Genomic DNA, 22,613 nt, shown 5'->3' with positions numbered 1-22,613 from the left:
GGGCACTGTTCCTAAAGAATCTTGGGACAGCAGATTTTTCTTACCAAAAAAACTAGAAAAGCAGCTGTATGTATGTACAGTTAGGGAGAGAACATGTTTATGAATAGCTTTGTCTGCAGAGAAAATGTTAGCCTCTGATGGGGTATTTCTGTATCTTAACACAGATATCTTAACAAGAGAACTTTTGTTAAGCGTTTCCTGGTTATAAATACCCCTACTTCCACAATTCCTGTTTGATTTTGCTTTAAGGGGCTATGTGGAATGTGATTTAACATAGAAACAAGTTAAGTGTGGTGTATTAAAGTTTCAAAGTACAGCCCATTGAAGCCATTTTAACTCTGAATATAACTTATTGTGCTATAAATCCTATAAGTCTTAGCCATCATGTAAGTGAAACTAATTCTTTTTTCCCTGGAGACACCGTGAAATCCACTGACCTCTAATATAGGGATTTGCTTTCCTTTGTGTACAGGCTACAGAAGTGGCACTTTTTTTTTTAATTTTATTTATTTATTAGAGAGCATGAGAGAGACCATAATAAGCAGGGGGGAGGGGTAGAGGGAGAAGCAGACTCCCCGCTGAGCAGGGAGCCCAGTGCAGGTCTTGATCCTAGGACCCCAGGATCATGACCTGAGCTGAAAACAGATGCTTACCTGACTGAGCCACCCAGATGCCTGCAGAGGTGGCGCTTCTGAGGCTATGTTGGCAAAAAGGGTGGGAGGAGGATCCCAGATGTACTGAAGAGAGCTAGACTGAAAATAACAAAATGAGGAAACCCAAAACATACCTTTGAGCAGGTTAGCATCAGAATGGCATTTTGGGTTTCTCTTTTTGGTTGCTGAGGGAGAGTTGGCTTGGTTTATAGACCAGCTGGTTTTCACTCAAAGCAAATATGAAACAAAAGAAATGTATCTCTCCCTTAGAGTTTCTAAGGGGAACAAGAATATTAAAATGAGAATAACCATGTTTGGATGATTCATCCACATCTTTGTATGGATTTACTCTGATGTGATTTCTTCTTACATAGCAGTTCTTCTGGAATGCTTAACTACAGATTACATTCTGGTTTTTTTTTTTGCTCCAGAATTTTTCACATGTTGGTTTTGATTTTAATTACAGATTGCTCCAGTTGTGTCAGCGAACTATGGCCCTTCCAGTAGGACGAGGAATGTTTACCTTATTTTCATACCATCCTGTTCCAACGGAACCACTGCCTATTCCCAAATTGAATTTGACTGGTATGTTAAATTCCTGGCTCAGTGAGAAAGGAAAATGATTAAGTGTGTTTTTAGTGGAGTTACTGAATTATTTTAGTTAAAACCAAAGAAATGCTCTTTCTATCCCCACTAATTTCAGATATCAACCACTCTAGTGGTTGTCAGAGCTCAAATAGCAAATCAAACTAAACATTGTGGGAAGTAGCATGCAGCCCATTACTAAATTTTGCTTTTAATGAGACTGTTTCATGATATAAAAAGGCACTTGGGAAAGTTTAGAAAGATATTGATGATGGTGAGATTACTGAACTTTAAATAATCTTAAAGTATAATATGTAAAAACATTGTATCTTAATGTGTCTTGTTATATCTTATGAATATATGATCCTTGTACAAGAACACAAAAATATACTAACCAAAAAGAAAAAATGCTCACGTATAGTATAGTAGTCCCACTTGTTAGAATGTTAACATTTTGGTATATATGGTTCCCAATTTTATTTTTCTAGTTTATAATTTTATATATTTTTAATTATCAGAAAATTTAACTGTTTTAGAAATTGTTTTCAAATGTACTATAGCGTGAGCATCCTTTCATATCTAGCATACATAGGTATACAATTGTATTATGTGAATATATTATGTAGGTAGGTATTGAATACAGATATTTGTAGTCAACAACTTCATTTTTATTTGCTCCAGAGTATTTTATTGATGGAATATAGTTTATGTCAACAACCTGATTTTGTTGGGAATTATCATTTTTTTACTATTATAAACATGCTGTCAGGGTGTAGTCATTTATTTATGTTAATTGCTTTAGAACTAGAACTCCCAGGACAGCAAGATTTTAAGGCTTTGATGTTAACGTCTTGTCAAATTACCTTTCTGATTGGTTGTGTGAGTTTTTACTTCTGCAAGATGTAAGTGTGTTCATTTCCTAATGTTATTGATAACAATGGGTTTTATAGTGCATATTCACCTAATGCTGGTAAGAATATGTTCTAAAGGTGACAGTTGTGTACAGTTGAAATTATCATTGAAAATTCCTGAAGTATAGTATGTGTGGTTTTATGGGACTTGTATGAAATGTATTTATCATACACACAGTAATGTATAGTATAATAGTATATACCAATATAATTCTGCAGTGTTTTAAGTTGCATAATTTTAAAAAATCCAGGGTCCCATTCAAATATGTGGAGAGCTTTTACGTTTAGTAACATATGGAAAGATGAGATCAGCTGAATGAACGTATTTTCATCTCAATATTATACCTATTCTGGAGCCCTAATCTTATTTAGAGACATAGCAAGCAGAGTTACCTTCAATATTTGAATTGTTCTCTCTCTTAGAGATGGAGCAGTATGGCAAAATCTGAATAATTACTGAATCTTCATGGAGAGCGGGGTATATATGTGTTCGTTATGTTAGTCTTTCAACTGTTTAAAGTTTTCATATAAAGAATTTGAGTTAAAAAGAAAAGAATCTCATGTAAAACTGGGAAATGTTAAAATGTATTAAATCTGGGCAGTGATGCTTGGGTGGGTGTTAAAAAAATAAATACATGAGTCATCTTTCTTTTTTCTGAATACATTTAGTTAAATTTGCATATTCAAAATGTGTTTCTGACATTAGTCCAAACTTTTATTCTTTTAGTGATACTGGTAAGCTCCCCCACCCCCAAATTATTACCTTGTTTTAATAATTAATTTAGGAAAAGATACTTTCTTAAAATAGCTCCTTAATTCACACTGATATTTTCTTAAAATAGCTCCTTAACTCACACTGGTATCAATACATTTGTATGTTGTTATTCTTATTGAAGAAAATTTGCTTTACCCTTTGCCTGTCATTTTCTCTTGTGTGTAAATACTCTGTCTTATGCATATGATGAATTGTTTTAGAGAGTTCATTTTTTTTTTCATTATTAATCTCTCTGCCTTTTGAGAAGGTAAAAGTATACCTCATGAACTTGTCACCCAGCGTGGCATTGTCATACACCATTATTTGAGTTAGCTCTTAGGTACACAAGGCACATGGTAAAAACAAATATGTTTTACTTTGTGTGTTTGTGTATACACACTCCAATTAAGACATTGTGCATCTATCTGAAATTTATTTTACCTTTAACTTCAGAACTCCTTTAAAACCATATTTTCAAACTTGTAGTGAACTATATAATTTTATGCAATATTTAGAATAGTTATTTTAAATATTCATCCATGACCTGACCTAATTAATACAGAACATTAAAGATATAAAAAGAATTCAGTATTTGCATGTACACAGTGGAGATCCAAAAGAGAACCAAAAGACTCAAGGAAAGGAATTCAAAGAGAGCATAGCATCATGAACATTTAATTTACAGTACTCTTACATAAGTTGACCATAAAATTTAATTTAGCAGATACTCTTTATGGTTCACTGGGTAACTCAGGTCTATAAAATGATACTTTTTATAGTACTACCTGAATGCAATTTGGCGTTTTTAACAATGGCATATAAGCCGATACTTATATAGAGAGATAAACATGTATAGTAAGAAAGCAAATTTATAAAGGTCCTTGTCTCTTTTTACAAGGTATTTAATGTTCAGAGAAAAATATAGGCTGGCATATTTGAAATTAACATCAGTGTCATCAATCACAGGTTGAAATTTATTATTCATATAGCTTAACTGTGATGGTAGTATTCATTTTATTTTTTAATAAGCTTACTTCTGTTTGACAGATTTTGAAGTAGTGGGTATCCTAATCAGATCTGTATAAAGTTAAATTGGTATCCATTATCATAGCCCAATGTATTTTAGCAAAAAAGATAATGAATTATTTTATTCTTAAAAATTTTTTTATTAAAAAATTTTACTTAAGTATAGTTGACATACAATGGTAGATTAATTTCAGGTATACAGCATAGTGATTCAGTAACTCTGTATGTTATGCTCACCACTCTGTATGTTAGCTACCATCTGTTCCCATGCAATCTTTTTACAATACCACTGACTATATTCCCAATGCTGTATCTTTTATTTCCATAACTTATTTGTCCCATAATGGGAAGCCTATATCTCCTACTCTCCTTTACTCATTTTGCCTATTGCCCTACTCTCCTCTCTGGTGATCATCAGTTTATTCTTTGTATTTATAGGCTTGATTCTGCTCTTTGTTTACTCATTTCTTTTGTTTTTTAGATTCCACATATAAGTGAGATCATATGGTATTTTTCTTTCTCCATCTAAGTTATTTCACTTAGCATAATACCCTCTAGGTTTATCCATGTTGCAAATGGCAAGATCTCATCATTTTTAATGGCTGAGTAATATTCCTGTGTGTGTGTGTGTGTGCGTGTGTGTGTGTGTGTGTATACACACACACTACATCTTCTTTATTCATTTATCTATTGATGGATGTTTGGGCTGCTTTCATATCTTGGCTATTGTAAATAATGCTACAATAAGCATAGAGTGAATGTATCTTTTCAAATTAATGCTTTTGTTTTGGGGGGGTAAATACTCAGTAGTGGAATTATTGGATCAAATGGTATTCCTGTTTTTAAATTTTTGAGGAACCTCAAAATACTGTTTTCTGCAGTGGCTGTACCAGTGTACATTCTCACCAACAGTGCATGATGGTTCCTTTTTTTCCACATCCTCACTAATGTTAGTTAATTTTTGTCTTTTTGATTCTAGCCATTCTGACAGGTGTAAGGTGATATTTCATTGTGGTTTTGATTTGCATTTCCCTGATGATTAGTGATGTTGAGCATCCTCTCATATCTGTTAGCCATCGTATGTCTTCTTTGGAAAAATGTCTATTCAGGTCCTCTGCCCATTTTTCATTAGATTTTTTCTTTTTGTTGTTGAATCAAATAAGTTCTTTACATATTTTGGATATTAACCCCTTATCGGATATATGATTTTCAAATATCTTCTCCCATTCAATAGGTTTCCTTTTTGTTTTGTTGATAGTTTCCTTTGTTGTGCAAAAGCATTTTATTTTGATGTAGTCCCAGTAGTTTTTGCTTTTGTTTCCCTTGCTTTAGGAGACATATCTAGAAAAATGTTGCTTTGGCCTCTGTCAAAGAAACTACTGCCTATGTTCTCTTCTAGGAGGTTTTTGGTTTCAGTTCTCACATGGAAGTGTTTAATCCATTTGGAATTTACTTTTGTATATGGTGTAAGAAAGGGGTCCAGTTTCAGATAATGAACTGTTTTAAATATGGTTTTTTCACCTTGCATCAAATTTGATGCGCAAGTTAAAGTACTCATAATAACCTAATGTCATTCCAGATATTACGGGGTTAAGGGTTTCGAGTGTAGAAAAGGTAATCACTGTTCACAAAAATCTAAGTTGAGCAATTTTGGATTTATGAATTATTCTTTCAATTTTAAATTTGTTTGCCTGAATAGGACGGGCTCCTCCTCGGAACACAACAGTAGACCTTAACAGTGGAAATATTGATGTGCCTCCCAACATGACAAGCTGGGCCAGCTTCCACAATGGTGTGGCTGCTGGCCTGAAGATAGCTCCTGCCTCCCAGATTGACTCAGCTTGGATTGTTTACAATAAGCCCAAGCATGCCGAGTTAGCCAATGAATATGCTGGCTTTCTCATGGCCCTGGGTCTGAATGGGCACCTTACCAAGCTGGCTACTCTCAATATCCATGACTACTTGACCAAGGTGAGACTCCCAGCTCCTTGTAGTGTGCCTCGTCCAGGCCACTGCAGTAGCTCCTAATTGTTCTACTTGCTCTTCCTTCTTCATTCTTGTACCTCTCAATCCATTCTTCCCATAGCAGGCAGAGTCATCTTTCTAAAGTGTAAGTTAGCATATATCACTTCCCTGGTCAAAACTTTTTAAAGATCTTTCATTGCTCTTGATATACATTCTGGGAGCCTGTGTGATCCCACTTACTTGTCCAACCTTACTTTGTACCACTCATCCCCTTGCTCTCTATACCCCCAACCATAGGGACTGGCCATTTTAGCTGCTTGGTAAACCAAGTTCTTTCACTTCGGAGTTTGGCAAACTAAACTCTTTCTCTTGGCATAAACTCCTCCACTTATATGCCATAAAAATTCACCTACTTAAAGTATACAATGCAGTGGTTTTTAGTATGTTCAAAGAGTTGTGCATCCATTCCTGCTATTACTTTTGGAACATTTTCATCAGTCTATAAAGGACCCTCGTAGCAGTAGCAGTCACCTTCCAGGCCCTGGCTACCGTGGATATACTTTCTGTCTCTGGATTTGCTGATTCTGGTTCCTTCATATAAATGGAATCCTACAGTAGGTGGTCTTTTATGGCTGGCTTCTTTCTCTTACAGTGTTTTCACGGTTTGTTCATGTTGAATCATGTATCAGCACTTCGTGCTTTTTTTATCGCTGAATAGATACTCCATTGTGTGGATAGACTGTGTTTACCCATTCATCAGTTGGTGGATAGTTGGGTTATTTCTACTTTTTAACTGTTCTGAATAGTGCTGCTATCAACATGTACATGGTTTTTTGTGGACGTATGTTCTCATTTCTCTTGGGTATATTCCTAGGAGTACTATTGCTGGGTCATATGGTAACTCTTTGTTTAAATTTCTGAGGAACTATCAAACTGTTTCCAGAGTAGCTGTAACCTTTTTACAGTCCCACCAGGAATAAATAAGGATTCTAGTTTCTCCACATTTTTGCCAACATTTGTCTGTCTTTTTAATTATAGACATCCTAGTAGGTGTGAAGTAATATCTCATTGTTTTGGTTTGCATTTCCCTGATGGCTAATGATGTTGAGCATCTTTCATGTGCTCATAGGCCATTTGTAAGTCTTCTTTGGAGAAATGTCTATCCTATGTTTATTTTAAAATTGGGTTATCTTACTAAATTGTATTCTTTGTGTATTCTGGATACTAAGTCCATTAACAGATAAATGATTTGCAAAAATTTCTCCCATTCTTTGTGTTGTCTTTCACTTTCTGATGGTATCTTTGAAGCACAAGAGTTTTTAATTTTAATGAAGTCCAGTTCATCAATTTTTTTCTTTAATTGCTGTGCTTTGGTGTCATATCTCATTGCCTAACCCATGGTCCTAACCCATTTACACCTATGTTTTCTTCCAGGAGGTTTATAGTTTTAGCACTTATGTTTAGTTCTGTGGTCCACTTAGAGTTAATTTCTGTAAATAATATAAGGAAGCTGTCCAGCTTTATTCTTTTGCGTGTGGTCTATAAGTATCACAGCACCATTTTCTGAAAAGACTACTTGGTTCCCATCGAACTGTCTTGGCATTCTGTGGTCACTTGACCATTACTGTGAGGGGTTATTTCTGGATCACATCAGAACCATTTACATGTTGTTCTCTCACTTGACCTCATTTTCTCTTACTTTCTAAAGCTGAGTGCCTCCCCTTTCTTCCACTTTCCTGGTTAATTTGTATTAATCCTTCAGGTCCTGTTGTAAGTTTTACTTCTTTAGAGATTCCTAATAATTCTTCAGCTCCTAATTGAAATTAGGCTCTTAAAAAATAATACTTCAGGGCGCCTGGGTGGCTCAGTTGGTTGGGCGACTGCCTTCGGCTCAGGTCATGATCCTGGAGTCCCGGGATCGAGTCCCACATCGGGCTCCCTGCTCAGCGGGAGTCTGCTTCTGCCTCTGAACCTCTCTCCTCTCGTGTTCTCTCTCTCATTCTCTCTCTCTCAGATAAATAAATAAAATCTTTAAAAAAAAAATAATACTTCATATTACTTTGTGCTTTTTCAATATGCTGCTTTTCAATAATATATTTATTTGTATATTTTTACCTCAACACTTTTTTTCCTCTATTAGGGAGCTTGCATCGGGGGAGTAAGGACTGTTGTCTCTTTAGTTTGCTGTTGTATTCTTGGTGCTCCTCACTGTGCCTGTCAATAAAAGTACTTACTGAAAGTACTGGCAGGCAGTACTTTATTTAAGACTGCACAGGTAGTGACTTATATTTCATTTTACTTTCTACCTTTAGGGTCATGAAATGACAAGCATTGGACTGCTCCTTGGTGTTTCTGCTGCTAAACTAGGCACCATGGATATGTCAATTACCCGGCTTCTTAGCATTCACATTCCTGCCCTCTTACCCCCAACGTCCACAGAGCTTGATGTTCCTCATAATGTCCAAGTGGCTGCAGTGGTTGGCATCGGCCTCGTATATCAAGGGACGGCTCACAGGCATACTGCGGAAGTCCTGTTGGCTGAAATAGGTATGGCATTAATAGTGCTATGTCTTCATAAGCATACATTGCCCACTCCACAGGAACCAAAGTAAAAACAATAGTAAAATCACAAAAATTAAGGAAAAATAGTAACTTTTGTTAGAATGTTCTGATGCTAATTAAAAAAATAGTATAAGTAATATTTTCCAAGACTGATATTAGTGTGCAGGTTATTAATCTACATGTTTATTTGGCCAGCCCATTGTTGAGCTCCAGAGATCCTATTTAATGCAATAACCTGTGGTTTTAATCACAAGTGAGAGTGCTGTTTATCCGCTTTGTCTTTACTAGGCAGTATCTAGCAGTGATCTGCACTTGAAATGCAAAGTTGATTACTTTGGTCCCTAGAAACAGTGTTCATTCTGTTAGACAATTATTACTTTCAAGAGAATGGAAGTGATTGACCCTTGCTTTTCCTCCTTTACGTGCTGGTGGGTATGTTGGTAATGAAATACATTTTCTCTGTTTTTAATTGAGTCTAAATCTTTTGGAAATGTGTCTTATGTATTGTTATCTTTTTCTGACAAATGGAAATGCTATTGGCATTATTAATATGTTCACTAATTTAGACACATAATTCCATGTCTTGTTCTATCCTATTTCAGGATATATTGTTGAAGATATGTTTTTCTCTGGAATGATTCTGTTAGTTAGCTGTTGCCACAATAATGCTATCTAACAACCACAAAATTGGCCTGGCATCTCCGCTTTAGGTCGTAGGTCTGCAGATATGCTGCTCTGGCTCTTGTTCCAGATGATTTATTCTGAGGCCCAGGCTAGAGGATGTGCTTGTTTTATGGTGGTAACAGAAGGTCAAGAGGGAGAACCAAATAATGCAAGCACATTTCAGGCCTTTGCTTACATTATGCCAGTTAAGATCCCCGGTCAAAGCTAGTCACATGTTCAAGTCCGCCATAAGGCTCTGTCAAGGGTATGGATGTATATATATGAGCACTGTAGGGCAGTGAAAAATTGACACCAACAATTTAATCTACTACAATGATGAAATAAATTATTCACAAAACTGAAATTTTTCTGTTACCAAAATATGTAATAGTATAAGTTGGTCTGAGAAACATTTATTCAGAAGATACTCAAGAGTGGCTTTTAAAGCTTGTTCATCTGCAAGGTGATTTATAGCACACCTCTTTCATGTTGTATATAGAGGATTTCATCTAGATTCATATGCATATGCTCTTTTATATCATAGTCAGAATGTACATACTATTTTTATATTGCCCTTTCCATATATCATTGTCATAAGTGTTTTTTAAAATTAATTTCATATTGTGTCATATCTCATCGAAATGGTGTTCTGTAAATTGCCTGTTTTCTAATTTTCAGGACTTTTTTAGTTTGTTTCTAATTCTTTGCTATTATATATAAATATTACTTCTGTGTAATATTGGTTACTTCTGTATAATATTTTTTTCCTTTTTTTTTTTTTTTAAATTTTTTCCTGTGTGTAAAATCCCAGGAGTATGAAATTTGTTTTGGACAGAGGGGTCTTTATGTGTATTTGCTGCCCTAGAGGTAGAATTAGAATCAGGGGGTGCTTTTTAAAAGTATGAGTTAAGTGTCTGAAAACATAATATTTAGCTTAAAAACTTAGGGTCCTTCCTGTCCATTATTAGTATTTGAACAGTGGATTGGAAATAGCAAAACAAAAAACAAAATGCAAGAGATTAAAAATTAAAACATTTTTGAGTGCCCTTCCTTTAAAAAATTTTTCTATTTCTTGATAATTTTTTTCCCTAGAATATCAGTTTTACTTTAAGAACGGGGAACATGTGAACACATCCTTTTTATTCCAAACCACTAAAAATGTTCAAAAATAAAACAGATTTTTATATTTTAAGACAATCAAGAAATATCTTACATGTAAAGATATATACTTCTATGAGATCCCACAGACTCCCTGGTGTATCAGGGAGTCTTTTCCTTTGACTTTTCCTTTCATTGAGACAACTTTTACACTTGATCTTAGCCAAAAGGCCGAGAAGCAATTATTGAGACAACTTTTAGAAATACTATATTAAATCATTATCTCCTATTTTCAGTTTTTCTCGTGTGTATACTTGAAGTGGTCAAATAGTTTTGTTTTGTTTGGTTTTTAATAAAACCCGAGGTTCCATTGTGTCTAAAAGTCAGTCCTTTCAAATTGGTACATTAAAGGAACCATTTTGGGCTTTGCTTTATAGTAAACCAACAGTTGTGCATACCATTTGTGATAATGTCATATCTTTCTGAGCGGGGTTGTATTGACTAAATGGTTCTTATGCAACTTACTAGAAAGCTAATTCTAAAATTTATGGTAGAATTTTAAGAGGCCAGTAGGCCAGCTTGAATTGTGTTATTTTCTATTTTATAGGACGGCCCCCTGGTCCTGAAATGGAATACTGCACTGACAGGGAGTCTTACTCTTTAGCTGCCGGCTTGGCTCTGGGCATGGTTTGCTTGGGGGTAAGCATTCTCTGTGCCTTCAGATGCTTCAGTTATGACATCTGCATGTTGAGACAAATGATCTTGACACTTAACTCTGAATACCACTCTGCCTTACTGTGACTTAACCTGCTTCTCAGCTTTTTTTTCTTTCTGGATATTTTTCAAAAAGTGCTAGATTTGGAAATGGAGAGAATTTGTAGTGAAGAGTGGGGCTTAAAAGTTTTTATCCCCCTGGCTTAGATGTAAATGTTCAGGGAATGAAATATCTTGAAGAATTAAAGATGTAAGATGAGGTGATAGCCCCCTCAGACAGAAAAAAGAAAATTGTGTATGATGGGGAGCTTTAAGTGTCTATAGTAGTTGCTAGAGATAAACCGTGACCTTCTTTTGGCATCTTGGTATTCACTGGGATCTCAGAATGTTGTCACAGTAGTATTTGCTTTGTAACAGAATACAGTATCACTTTGTTCCATCTTTAATCACATCCATGAGACATAGTGTAGAATTATCAGAAACAGTTGATCAAATGACTGAGTTACCTGGAATGTGGGTTCCTTAAGAACCACCAATACAGTGTTATACTGAAATTAAATTATAAAAAGAAAGTTCACTGTCTGTTAGGTTTTTGATTCTTCACACTTGACACATGAACTAAAGAAGCAGATGGTACAATGGAAAAGCAGCATACTGGGAATTGGGACATTGATTTGGTTCTGACCAGTGAGTCATGTTCTTTAACTACACTATTGTCTAGTGGCTAAGCAACTCCATGGATTAGTTTTATATCCTTGTTTATATCCAACCCTGCCAATTACTAGCTTTGTAACCTTGGGCTTTGTGTGTGCCTCACTTTCCTTATCTGTAAAATAGTAGCTATTTGGTAGAATTGTCATATTAGGTAAATTAATTCATGTTAAACACACAGAGCAGTACCTGAAACAGTAAGTGTTCAATAAGTTTATATTATACTTATTGTTGCTAAAATAGTTCATAGATACAATAATGAAAGGACTCAGATGTTTGTAGTTCAAGTTTCATTTATATACCTAGTATTTTCTTTTATTGTTAGTAATTAACTGTATTTTGAAGCCTTTATTTTGTGAAATGAAAGTATTAACTTGAACATATAAGTATTGTAATTCTTTTTTTTTTTTTTTAAAGATTTATTTCTTATTTTAGAGGGAGAGAAAGTGTGTGCACTAGTGTGCTCAGGGGGAGGGACAGAGGTAGAGGGAGAGAGAGAATCTCCAGCATACTCCCTGCTGAGCATGAGCCCAATGTGGGGCTTGATCTCACAACCCTGAGATCATGACCTGAGCCAAAATCAAGAGTTGGACGCTCAATCTACTGAGCCACCCAGGTGCCCCTAAGTATTGTAATTCTTAATGTGAATAATTACTAGTTATTTAGAATAATATAATAATATAATAGTTATTTTAATTTAAAAAACCCAAAATACCTTGCTTGAAGTTAGTTCATTCTTTTATTTGTCATGGGTATGTGTTATGAATCTTAATCCATAAGATTTCCTTTCATATGTTTGTTATTTCATTTTCCAGCATGGCAGTAATTTGATAGGTATGTCTGATCTCAATGTGCCTGAGCAGCTTTATCAGTACATGGTTGGAGGTCATAGGCGCTTTCAAGCAGGAATGCATAGGGAGAAGCATAAATCTCCAAGTTATCAAATCAAAGTAAGTCCAAAATAAAGCAACAGATCAAAATTCTGGAAGCTAAGGAGTTAATTTGAAAATAGTGATTTTCTTACCAACATTTGTAATCTGTTAATTTTAAGCATAGGCTAGTATTCAGAAGAATTTGTAATAATTCAGAATTTTTTTTACATAAACTTTTTTTTTGATAGGAAGGAGATACCATAAATGTGGATGTAACTTGTCCAGGTGCCACTCTAGCTTTGGCTATGATCTACTTAAAAACCAATAACAGGTATCACATCCCCCCTCTTCACCCCTTGCCATGATAGTGTGACTTCCTTTCTGACCTCAGTAGTAAAACTAAATTATCTTAATGTGTTTATTTGCCTTGTACTGGATTAACCTGATTTTTATTCTCTCCAGTACTCAAGTTATACAGATTTTTATCCAGAAACAATATATTTTGCTGTTTTAATCTTTGACAATATAATTGCCAATCTTTATTTATTTTTGTTTTATAGTTGATGTCACTGACAATCAGAAAATGCCCAAATTCCTTTTCATGAATTATGCATGTTATTTGAGGATTGGTTAAGTCAGAATCACGTAACATTATTCTGTTCTTGGTTGCCATTTATAAAAATGATTTCTGCTTAGTTCAAGAACTTGCCTAATAATCATACCAGCTTCCTTCCCAACTCCCAGTAATTAGTGCTGGACACTTAAAAGTAGACTTTGGCATTTATTCTTTTACATTTTACATAGAAGAGTAAGTTGGGTAGGAGACATTAAACTATGTTTTAAATTTTAAGTCTTTTAAGTTAAAAAATATTTTAAGATTCAAGAATTTTTTCAGTATTGTGAATTTCTCTTGTTAGAAAAAGTGAATGTATGTAAAATTAACAAAATGGTTAAAAACGTATTTTTCATCTATTTTGATGAATATGTATATTAGTGCTTTCTTGGTAATGGAGATGATTCAGTGAACAAAACAAAACTTAAAAATATCTGTTTTCATAAAGCATATGTTGTCATAGGACAGACATTAATACATGACAAATACTGTATTAGAGGGTATAAAGTACTATGGAAAGCAAATAGGGTAGTGGATGGAGTGGGGAGAAGTGTTTTGAAACCTGTCTTGGGATTCCTGATTTTTTTGTTCTCTAGTTGAGCAATAATGCCTACTGATATCCTCCACCAACAGATCTATTGCAGATTGGCTTCGTGCTCCTGACACCATGTATTTGCTAGACTTTGTGAAGCCAGAATTTCTCTTGCTTAGGGTATGGTACTTTGTAATTTTTTATTTCTGCTACCATTAGGAGTCTGTTTGTGTTTCTCAAGTTTAGCTTGTGAATATAAATGTTTCTGTAGGGGAGCCTTTTACTATTAATCCATCATCTAGATGTAATTGATAGTATTCTTTTGATATTTCCCAAATGTACCTTGTAGGAATGCCAGGAAACACAACCATGTTGCTATATAATGCTAGGAGTTGACATTTCAACTTCTTACATTATTCAACAAGCAGTAAGTGACTAGGGCTGCTTTATTTTACATTCTTTCATTATTAAGGATGCAACATTACTATTAAGGGTATAATTAATGACTATTTGACATAATTGCCTATATTTTCCCTTTATTCTTCAATGTTTAAACTTGTAAGTTTTTAGCATATGAAAGCTTTTAAGTTACATAGACAGTGCTAAGATTCTTTGTGATTTTTCTTTTATGAAGCAAGTGTTTAAAAGTCCTTCAAACTTTAATAACAATGAACTCAATTGTAGGGTTTTTTTGTGTGTTAAAATCTAAACTTCAATTTATTTTAATGAGTTTAGCTTAGGTTGATATTAATTGCCATCCGTTGGGAATTGATTTTTACATTATTTAATATGATCATTGTTATAAAATCTATGAACTTTGCCTACTCTAATTGATTTTTTCTCTGTTACATTTTAAGACACTTGCTCGATGCCTGATTCTGTGGGATGATATTTTACCAAATTCCAAGTGGGTTGATAGCAACGTTCCTCAAGTGAGTATATATAATAAACATTGTTGTATCTTTAGTGGCATAAATTATAGTTTCTTGTGGGATTTTACAAAACCCTGTAAAATACTTTTTATAATAAAGGCAATATTGATAATTATAGTATTCTTGAAAACATGGGAACTTCAAGATTGTGTGCTGACCACAGACCACAGTCTTCTCTTTTGGCCTCAGATCCTGAGAAATTGTAGTATTAAAAATTAAATATACTGGGCGCCTGGGTGGCTCAGTTGGTTAAGCGACTGCCTTCGGCTCAGGTCATGATCCTGGAGTCCCAGGATCGAGTCCCGCATCGGGTTCCCTGCTCAGCAGGGAGTCTGCTTCTCCCTCTGACCCTCCTCCCTCTTATGCTCTCTCTCTATCATTCTCTCTCTCTCAATAAATAAAAATCTTTAAAAAAAAAAATTAAATATACCAAAGTACCTTAAAAAAGTATTTTTGATGTTTTTATCCTAATTAAGCTGACCTTTATGGCACAGACAAGGACCTGCCCTCAGGCCAGAAGCCATGTAAAAGGAAACTTACCCACTAGTTTTCCTGTCTTCTAAGTGTCACCTCTCCTCTAGAAACTGCTTGCTTTTGTTTGATCTCTAGTGCCTTTAGGTCAAGGATTGGGGAATTATGATCCACCTGTTTTTATAAGTAAAGTTTTACCAGAACAGCCATGTCATTCATTTACTTATTACATATAGCTGCTTTTGTGTTACAACAGCAGAAATCAGGAGTTGCTTTAGATACTATATGGTCTACAACCCAGAAATGTTTACTCTTTGGCCCTTTAAGGAAAAGTTTGCTGACCCATGCCATGATAATTAATTTTTTATATTTTGCCCAGAGTGTATACTTGTTTTCTGCAAGAGAGTCAGTCTGATAGTTTATTCGTCCATTACCTGAACTCCTAGATATATTTGTATTTGTTTGATTCTTCCAGTTTGTTAACCATTAATGTGAAACAGGTGAGGAAGAGTTGTTTTAATTGACTCTGCCATTTGTCACCAGAATTTTATCTCCTAGCACATCTGGATGTCAGAGATGTCACTTCTTTCTGAAAGTGCCCTTTAAAATCTATATTGTAGTATAAAATTATACTTTTTCCCCCCATTCCTTCATTCAGTACATATTTGTTGATCTTCTGTAAATGACCTCTGTAAATGCTAAACTCTAGGCTATATTTAACATGCATCTGAAATGTGGACTGTCCTCAAGAAACTCTAGTACATTTACTAAGTTTAGTTTACAAAGTTAAGCATGTACACAAATGACTGTATTCTAGAACAGAAAAGGAAGATCCATGTCAGAGATCTCTTTTTAACTTTTGTGGACATGTGGTCCTTGGACTTTTAATTTATAGTTATCTTTCTGGTACTTCTTTTACTTCAGACTTAATATTTTTAAATTTGGCCTTGTTTATATCAGGGATCCCCAAATACATATAACAAGTTCACAGTTCTGTTCATTGATACTTCCTATACTCTCCACTTCTCCTAGTTCTCACCCACTCATCTCATTGATTCTGTAGCAAGGCCCGTTGTAGGGTACAACCTAGTGTTAAAAGAGGTATTAAAAAGGTCACTTTGTAAACTGCTTTTTTGTTTGTTTGGACTTAAGGCACATCTAAAATAACAACAACTAACGTACTTAAGGCACATCTAAAATAACAACAACTAACGTCTTCATAGCACTTTTTCCTTCATTACAAGTGTTACTATACAACCTTATGTTATGCTCTTAGGCAGTGCTGTACTGTGACTTGTTCAGGTATTGCCCTCAGTGCATGGGTGCGAACAATGTGCTATTGTTTGTTACCAGTGTGTCTGTGCATCCATTAGACTGAACGCCTCAAAGTCAGCTACTGTGTCTTTTCCATCTTTCCTTCCTAGCAGCTAGCACTTAGTAGCTAGAGGTGCTGTTACACTGTTACAGTGTACTCTTAATTGAAAGAAGGCAGACTGGGGGTCCAGAGTCACCCAGCTATTAAAAGCTGGGGTAAAACTAAAACTAGCTAGTAGGACTTCAGATTTTAAGAGTTTTGCATTGTACCCGTACAAGACAGAGGAGTTTGGTGGTCTTTCTTTGTTCATTTCCTGGATGTTTTACCTTGCCCTTAAAGGATTACATTTCTCCCTTTGATTATTCCTTATATTTTTGATTTTTTTTTTTTTTTAAACTTTAGGAGACCATAGGAAAGATGACAAGGACCAGATTGAGGAGGAGTTCTCCCTCTCCTCCCCCAATTATTTACAACCCAGGTTCTTAGTGGTGCTTTTTAATGGTTTATGATCAAGTATAGTGTTATAGTACACAGATTAATGATGATGGTGATGATAGCAGCTAACACTTAAGACTTACTATGTAGCAGGCATTAATTTTAAGAGCCTTGAGTAGATTGAGTCTTCTAACTCTCATGGGAACCAAGAAGGTAGGCATTTACTGTGCTCATTTTACAGACAAGACACAGAGCGGTCAAGAAAATTGCTCGTTGTCACAGAGCCAGTGTGGGCCCTGCTGAACCTAGGCCTTAAGCTCCAGTTTTGAAGATAAAAGGAGCTTATAAATGCCTGCTGTCAAAATAGAAATATTCCATTCCTATATAATGTTATAATAAACACTTTATATAAATGTTATAATTAGGTTATCTATGTATATATAAATTACTCACTTTGGAGTTATATCAGTTTTTCAGAATGTCACTCAATTTCTGAGTAAATAACATTCAAAATTAAAAATAAAGTCTGTAGGGAAGGAAGAAGGATGGAAGTAGTTATCAGCCTGTATTACACAGCCAGCATAATTGCTTACCTCATTGAGATTATCAAAGAGAAAAGGTATTTCAAGTTTTTTGATTTGGTGATTTCAGTACATAAGAAGATTGGGTCATAAGTGAGTTTAGAATATTTATTGGTTTATTATAGAAAGCATCCTGAAATATTACTCTTCTAAAGAGTCTTCTAAAAGATTATAAGAAGAATTTTTAAAATTTAATTTTAAGTTACTTAATTAAATGATTTAATTGGGTAATTTAAATCAAATTTAATTTTGATAAAGTTTTATTTACTACTTACACTATAAGGAAAGCAATGTGTTTCTAAACAGTAGTTATAGATTAACATATTGATGGTTTGTTTATTTTTTTAAGATTTTATTTATTTATTTGACAGAGACAGTGAGAGAGGGAACACAAGCAGGGGGAGTGGGAGAGGGAGAAGCAGGCTTCCTGCTGAGCAGAGCCCGACGTGGGGCTCGATCCCAGGACCCTGGGATTGTGACCTGAGCCGCAGGCAGACTAACTGAGCCACCCAGGCGCCCCTAACATATTGATGGTTTAGTTTAGCTTGGGTAACTAATCTAGTGACTAACCTTACTCTGGTAGGCGTAAGGCTAAAAAAATCTCATGAATAAGAAGTATCTCATGAATAAGAACTCTGATTAGAGTTCTTTCCGGTTGCTTTTTTCCCCCTCCCTGCTGCTTTCCCATATACTTGCTCCAGCCCTATTCTGTAGTCATCTTTGCATTTCAGTTCACTGGTATGAAATAACATCACCCTGTTACTGACTCAGAATACACTTCAGTCCTCCAGTTCATACACATTCAGTCCTATTCAGTCATTGTTGGGTCCATCTTAGGTTTGAAATTAGATTGCATTCAATGTGATTAAAATATATGTCTTTGAATAAAATGGCTTATTATATATAATTATGGCCACAAAAAGCAGTATGTTCTTTTTCTTTTTTTTTTTTTTTGGTGAAGGGTCCTGGGGGGAGGGCAGAGGGAGAGGGAGAGAATCTGAAGCAGGCTTTATGCCCAGTGCGGAGCCCTGTGCAGGGCTTGATATCACAACCCTGAGCTCATGACCTGAGCAGAAATCAAGAGTCGGATGGTTAACCAACTGAACCACCCAGGCGCCCCAAAAGCAGTATGTTATTTTTCAAATCATTTAATATTTGTAACTTGAATATTAATGTCCAGGTATTCTTGCTTTCTCTCTTGACAGATTATAAGAGAAAATAGTATCTCTCTCAGTGAAATTGAATTGCCTTGCTCAGAGGATTTGAATTTGGAAACTTTGTCGTAAGTCAGGAAATATGTAAATCAAATGAGCTAACGTAGCATCTCTCATGGATAAATAGAAATATACTATGTGGGAAAAGTGCTGTCCTTGATTTGAGTAATTCTGAATCCCCCATGTTTCTAACTGTTGCTTATCAGATGCTCACAGAGTTGATTTTTTCGTTGTTTTTTGTTTAGGTCTTTGAAGTGTAGAGCTCTTGCCCTCAAAAAACAGTGTCAGAAATTTAACTTGTACATATTCTCTTTTATCCTTTTCATTAAAAAATTTGGCAGTTATTTTAAAAAATTATCTTCTTGCTGTGTGTGAAACATGCAATCAAGAGGCACACTTTATCAGTAGGGCTACATGGTCCTTCTGCTGAAGAAATCTGCTGATGGAATAGAGGCACAGTTGAGCATTCCCAGAAGAATACAAACTAGTTTTGAGAACAGGAATATTTATTATTTTTGCCCCCAGAAAATAGTAATAATGAATTTTAAAGCAAAATAATGGCAGTTTTAAATTTCTTGTAATCTGTTTTCAGGCAGGCACATGTCTACATAATTGCAGGAGCCTGTTTGTCTCTGGGTTTTCGATTTGCTGGCTCAGAAAACTTATCAGCATTTAATTGTTTGGTAAGAAGGATCTTAGTTTACTCTGTTCTCTTTTTTAAAGTGTTGATATGCTTCTTTTAACCTCAGACTTTTTTCTTTTGTTTTTCCAGCATAAATTTGCAAAAGATTTTATGACTTATTTGTCTGCACCTAATGCTTCTGTAGTAAGTCTTTTTATGATCATTCTCCTTGGGAATAAAATTGAACTTAAAGAAAATTCACTGATAATTCAGTTACTTATATGTTGTTAAGTATCTCTACAGTTTATTTGAATTTAGAATGGGAGATTTGAAGTTTTGACTCATCTTTGTTTTTGTGTTCTGAGGTATTAATTAGGTGGAAGTATGCTGACCCTTGAAGGATGTACAGGTCTCTAATTCTTGTGATAGCAAAAACCATATCCTTCATGGATTGTCATACCCTATGCCACTCTGTCTCAGGACTGATTATTGGTAACTGCTTTTTTTAAAAAAAAAAATTAGCGCTTAGTAAAAATGCAATTCCTTTTGAGGCATTGCTGCTCTAATGACAGGAGATTGTAAGATTTTATTTCGTGATAAAACCACACAGATTTGTGCAACATTATGTATAATATGAGAAAACTGGAAAATCAAGAAGTCTGAAAGTAGGTACATTTGATTATTGGGTATCTGGACATTGTTGTACAATGGAGCTATCAAACTTGTGTAAGAATTTTTATGAGTAAAGATTGTTTATATATAATAGATTTAAAAAGTTAAAAATATCGTGAATAATAATATCTCAATTTCATTTGAAAAAAATTCATAAGATACACGAAAAGATTTAAGGAAAGGCCAAAATGTTTATGGCAGTTCTCTTTGGGTGTTAGTATTCCAAGGAATTGTTATTTCCTTTTGATATTTATTTTCTGAATTTTCTACATAACTTAAATATCATAATCAGAGAAAATTTTTGTTTTTACAGATTTTTTAAAGTTGTATTTATAGTGTAATACTGCAGCTGTAGTATGTCGTCTTTTTTGCATTTCCAGACAGGTCCTTACAACCTAGAAACCTGCCTGAGTGCGGTGCTGCTCTCTCTTGCCATGGTAATGGCTGGCTCGGGGAACCTAAAGGTTTTGCAGCTTTGTCGCTTCTTACACATGAAAACAGGTGGTGAAATGAACTATGGTTTCCACTTAGCCCATCACATGGCCCTTGGACTTCTCTTTCTGGGAGGAGGAAGGTAAATGAATATATATTTTCTGTTTAATGAAACGATCTCATGAACAAGATCTATAAGTGATTTATTTTGGTTTTGAAGATACTTGCAAATTTTTGATCCTGCCTCTCTATTAGCATATCGGGGAGCATTGTTACACTTTAAAAGGGCTTTTTTTTTTAAGTTTAGCCATCAGTTTATGCCTTGCTTAGTAGAGTTACCATCCTCACTGTATATTTGCAGAAGAGTTGGTACTCAGTCCTTCAGTGCATCACCTCTTGTTCCCCACTGTTTAATGACTTTGACCTTCTACTGAACTACTCTCATAAAGGTTATGAACAGTATTGGTCGTCAAGTCCTGAGAGTTTCTTAGTTTTCCCCTTCTTTGCTCTCTTTCCAGCATGTGTCATTCCTGACCACCTCATCTTTTTATAAGACTTCCCTGTGGACTACCATGTAGATAAGAACTCAGAATACCTGTCTCTAGCCCTGCTATGCCTCTCCTGTTAACTATTACTTCACTTCTACCCAAAGATAATCACTATTTAGTCTCCTAACACCTTGGACTGGCTTTGCTTGTTTTTGAAATTCAAATGGAATCATACACTGTGTATTATTTCATACTTACAGTTGACCCTTGACCAGCATGGTTTGAACTGTGTAGGTCCACTTACACACTGTTGTTTTGGTCAAACACAGTACAGTCCTGTAAATATATTTTGTCTTCCTTAATTTTCCTAGTATTTTCTTTTCTGTAGCTTACTTTATTATAAGAGTACACCATATAGTACGTATAACATACAAAATATGTGTTTATCTACTGTTTATGTTACCGGTAAGGCTTCCAGTCAACAGTAGGCTATTAGTTAAGCTTTGGGGAAGTCATAAGTTATTCATAGACTTTTGACTGTGCAGGGTGATTGGTACCTCTAACCCTGACGTTGTTCAGGGGTCAACTGTACTTCTTTAGCTCAACATTATTTGAGATTCATCTGTGTGGCATGTAGCAATGATCTATTCCTGTTTCTTGCTGTTGAATTCCATTGTATGATTATACCACAGTTATCGATCTACTCTGCTTGTGATGGCTGTGTTGTTTCTAGTTTGGGGCTGTTATGAATATTCTTGTACATGTCTTTGATTTTGTTGTATATAGATCTGTGAGTGTGTCTGTATGCTTAACTTCTGTAGATAATACCGTCGGTGCTCCAAATATACCCGTCAGTGTTGTATGCCGTTCCAGTTGCTCCCCATCTTTCTCAGCACTTGTTTTATTGTTAGTCTTTTTAATTTTGCCATCTGGTAGTAGTTGTGGTTTTAGTTTCCATTTCTCTGAATAATGATATTTAGCACCTTTTATATCCTTAATGCCTAACTGGGAATCTCCTTTTGTGATGTCTGAGTCTCCTGCTACCCATTTTCATATTGGCTTATTTATGTAAAAATTTTATTTGTGGGGGCACCTGGGTGGCTCAGTCGTTAAGCGTCTGCCTTCAGCTCAGGTCATGGTCCCAGGGTCCTGGGATCGAGACCCCCATCAGGCTCCCCGCTCCGTGGGAAGCCTGCTTCTCCCTCTCCCACTCCCCCTGCTTGTGTTCCCTCTCTCGCTGTGTCTCTCTCTGTCAAATAAATAAATAAAATTAAAAAAAAAATTTTATTTGTGGTAATATACACATAACATAAAATTTATCTTCTTAATCATCTCTGAATGTGCAGTTCAGTAGTAGTAAGTGCATTCACCAATCGCCAGAATTTTTCACCTTGCAGAATTGAAGTTCTGTCCCCTTTAAACAACAGCTCCTTCTTGCCCCCTTCCCCCAGCCCCTGACAGTATCTGTTCTACTCTCTGTTTCTATTCGTCTGACTGTTCTGTATTGGTTTATCATTATAATCCTGAACCCTTTGTCACTCTTACGTGTTGTACTTACCTTGTCCTGCTGTGTGGTTCACCTTTTAACTCTCTTAATGGTGTCTTTTGATGAACAAAGTTATTAACATTTTTCTTTTATGGTTTGTACGTTTTGTCCTTCTGATGAAGTATTTCCTTACCCCCGCCCCCAAATGAAGATACTCTCTTTATTTTTTACAAGTTTTTTAGCTTTTCCATTCACATTTAGATATAAAATCTACCTGTACCTGATTTTTCTGTATGATTTTTTGAT

General features: G+C 35.2%; 1 protein-coding gene across 7 annotated transcripts in view; it reads left to right on the top strand.

The window, feature by feature from the left end:
* ANAPC1 (anaphase promoting complex subunit 1) overlaps nucleotides 1-22,613 on the top strand; it is a 102,464-nt gene that overhangs the window by 45,773 nt on the left and 34,078 nt on the right. For all 7 annotated transcript variants that reach the window (XM_035001045.1, XM_035001047.1, XM_035001046.1 and 4 more), the window contains 12 exons: nucleotides 1,120-1,238; nucleotides 5,629-5,900; nucleotides 8,207-8,441; nucleotides 10,825-10,916; nucleotides 12,458-12,592; nucleotides 12,763-12,845; nucleotides 13,761-13,839; nucleotides 14,517-14,591; nucleotides 18,599-18,675; nucleotides 19,200-19,290; nucleotides 19,380-19,433; nucleotides 20,282-20,475. In XM_035001045.1, the coding sequence (XP_034856936.1) occupies nucleotides 1,120-1,238; nucleotides 5,629-5,900; nucleotides 8,207-8,441; nucleotides 10,825-10,916; nucleotides 12,458-12,592; nucleotides 12,763-12,845; nucleotides 13,761-13,839; nucleotides 14,517-14,591; nucleotides 18,599-18,675; nucleotides 19,200-19,290; nucleotides 19,380-19,433; nucleotides 20,282-20,475 (1,506 nt within the window). The remainder of the gene's footprint in view (nucleotides 1-1,119; nucleotides 1,239-5,628; nucleotides 5,901-8,206; nucleotides 8,442-10,824; nucleotides 10,917-12,457; nucleotides 12,593-12,762; nucleotides 12,846-13,760; nucleotides 13,840-14,516; nucleotides 14,592-18,598; nucleotides 18,676-19,199; nucleotides 19,291-19,379; nucleotides 19,434-20,281; nucleotides 20,476-22,613) is intronic.

This window comes from Mirounga leonina, unplaced genomic scaffold (assembly GCF_011800145.1).
Source record: "Mirounga leonina isolate KUSES-001 unplaced genomic scaffold, KU_Mleo_1.0 Mir_125, whole genome shotgun sequence".
Taxonomy (NCBI): domain Eukaryota; kingdom Metazoa; phylum Chordata; class Mammalia; order Carnivora; family Phocidae; genus Mirounga; species Mirounga leonina.
Note: the sequence above shows the minus strand (reverse complement) of the source record. Positions and strands in the feature narration are given on the sequence as shown.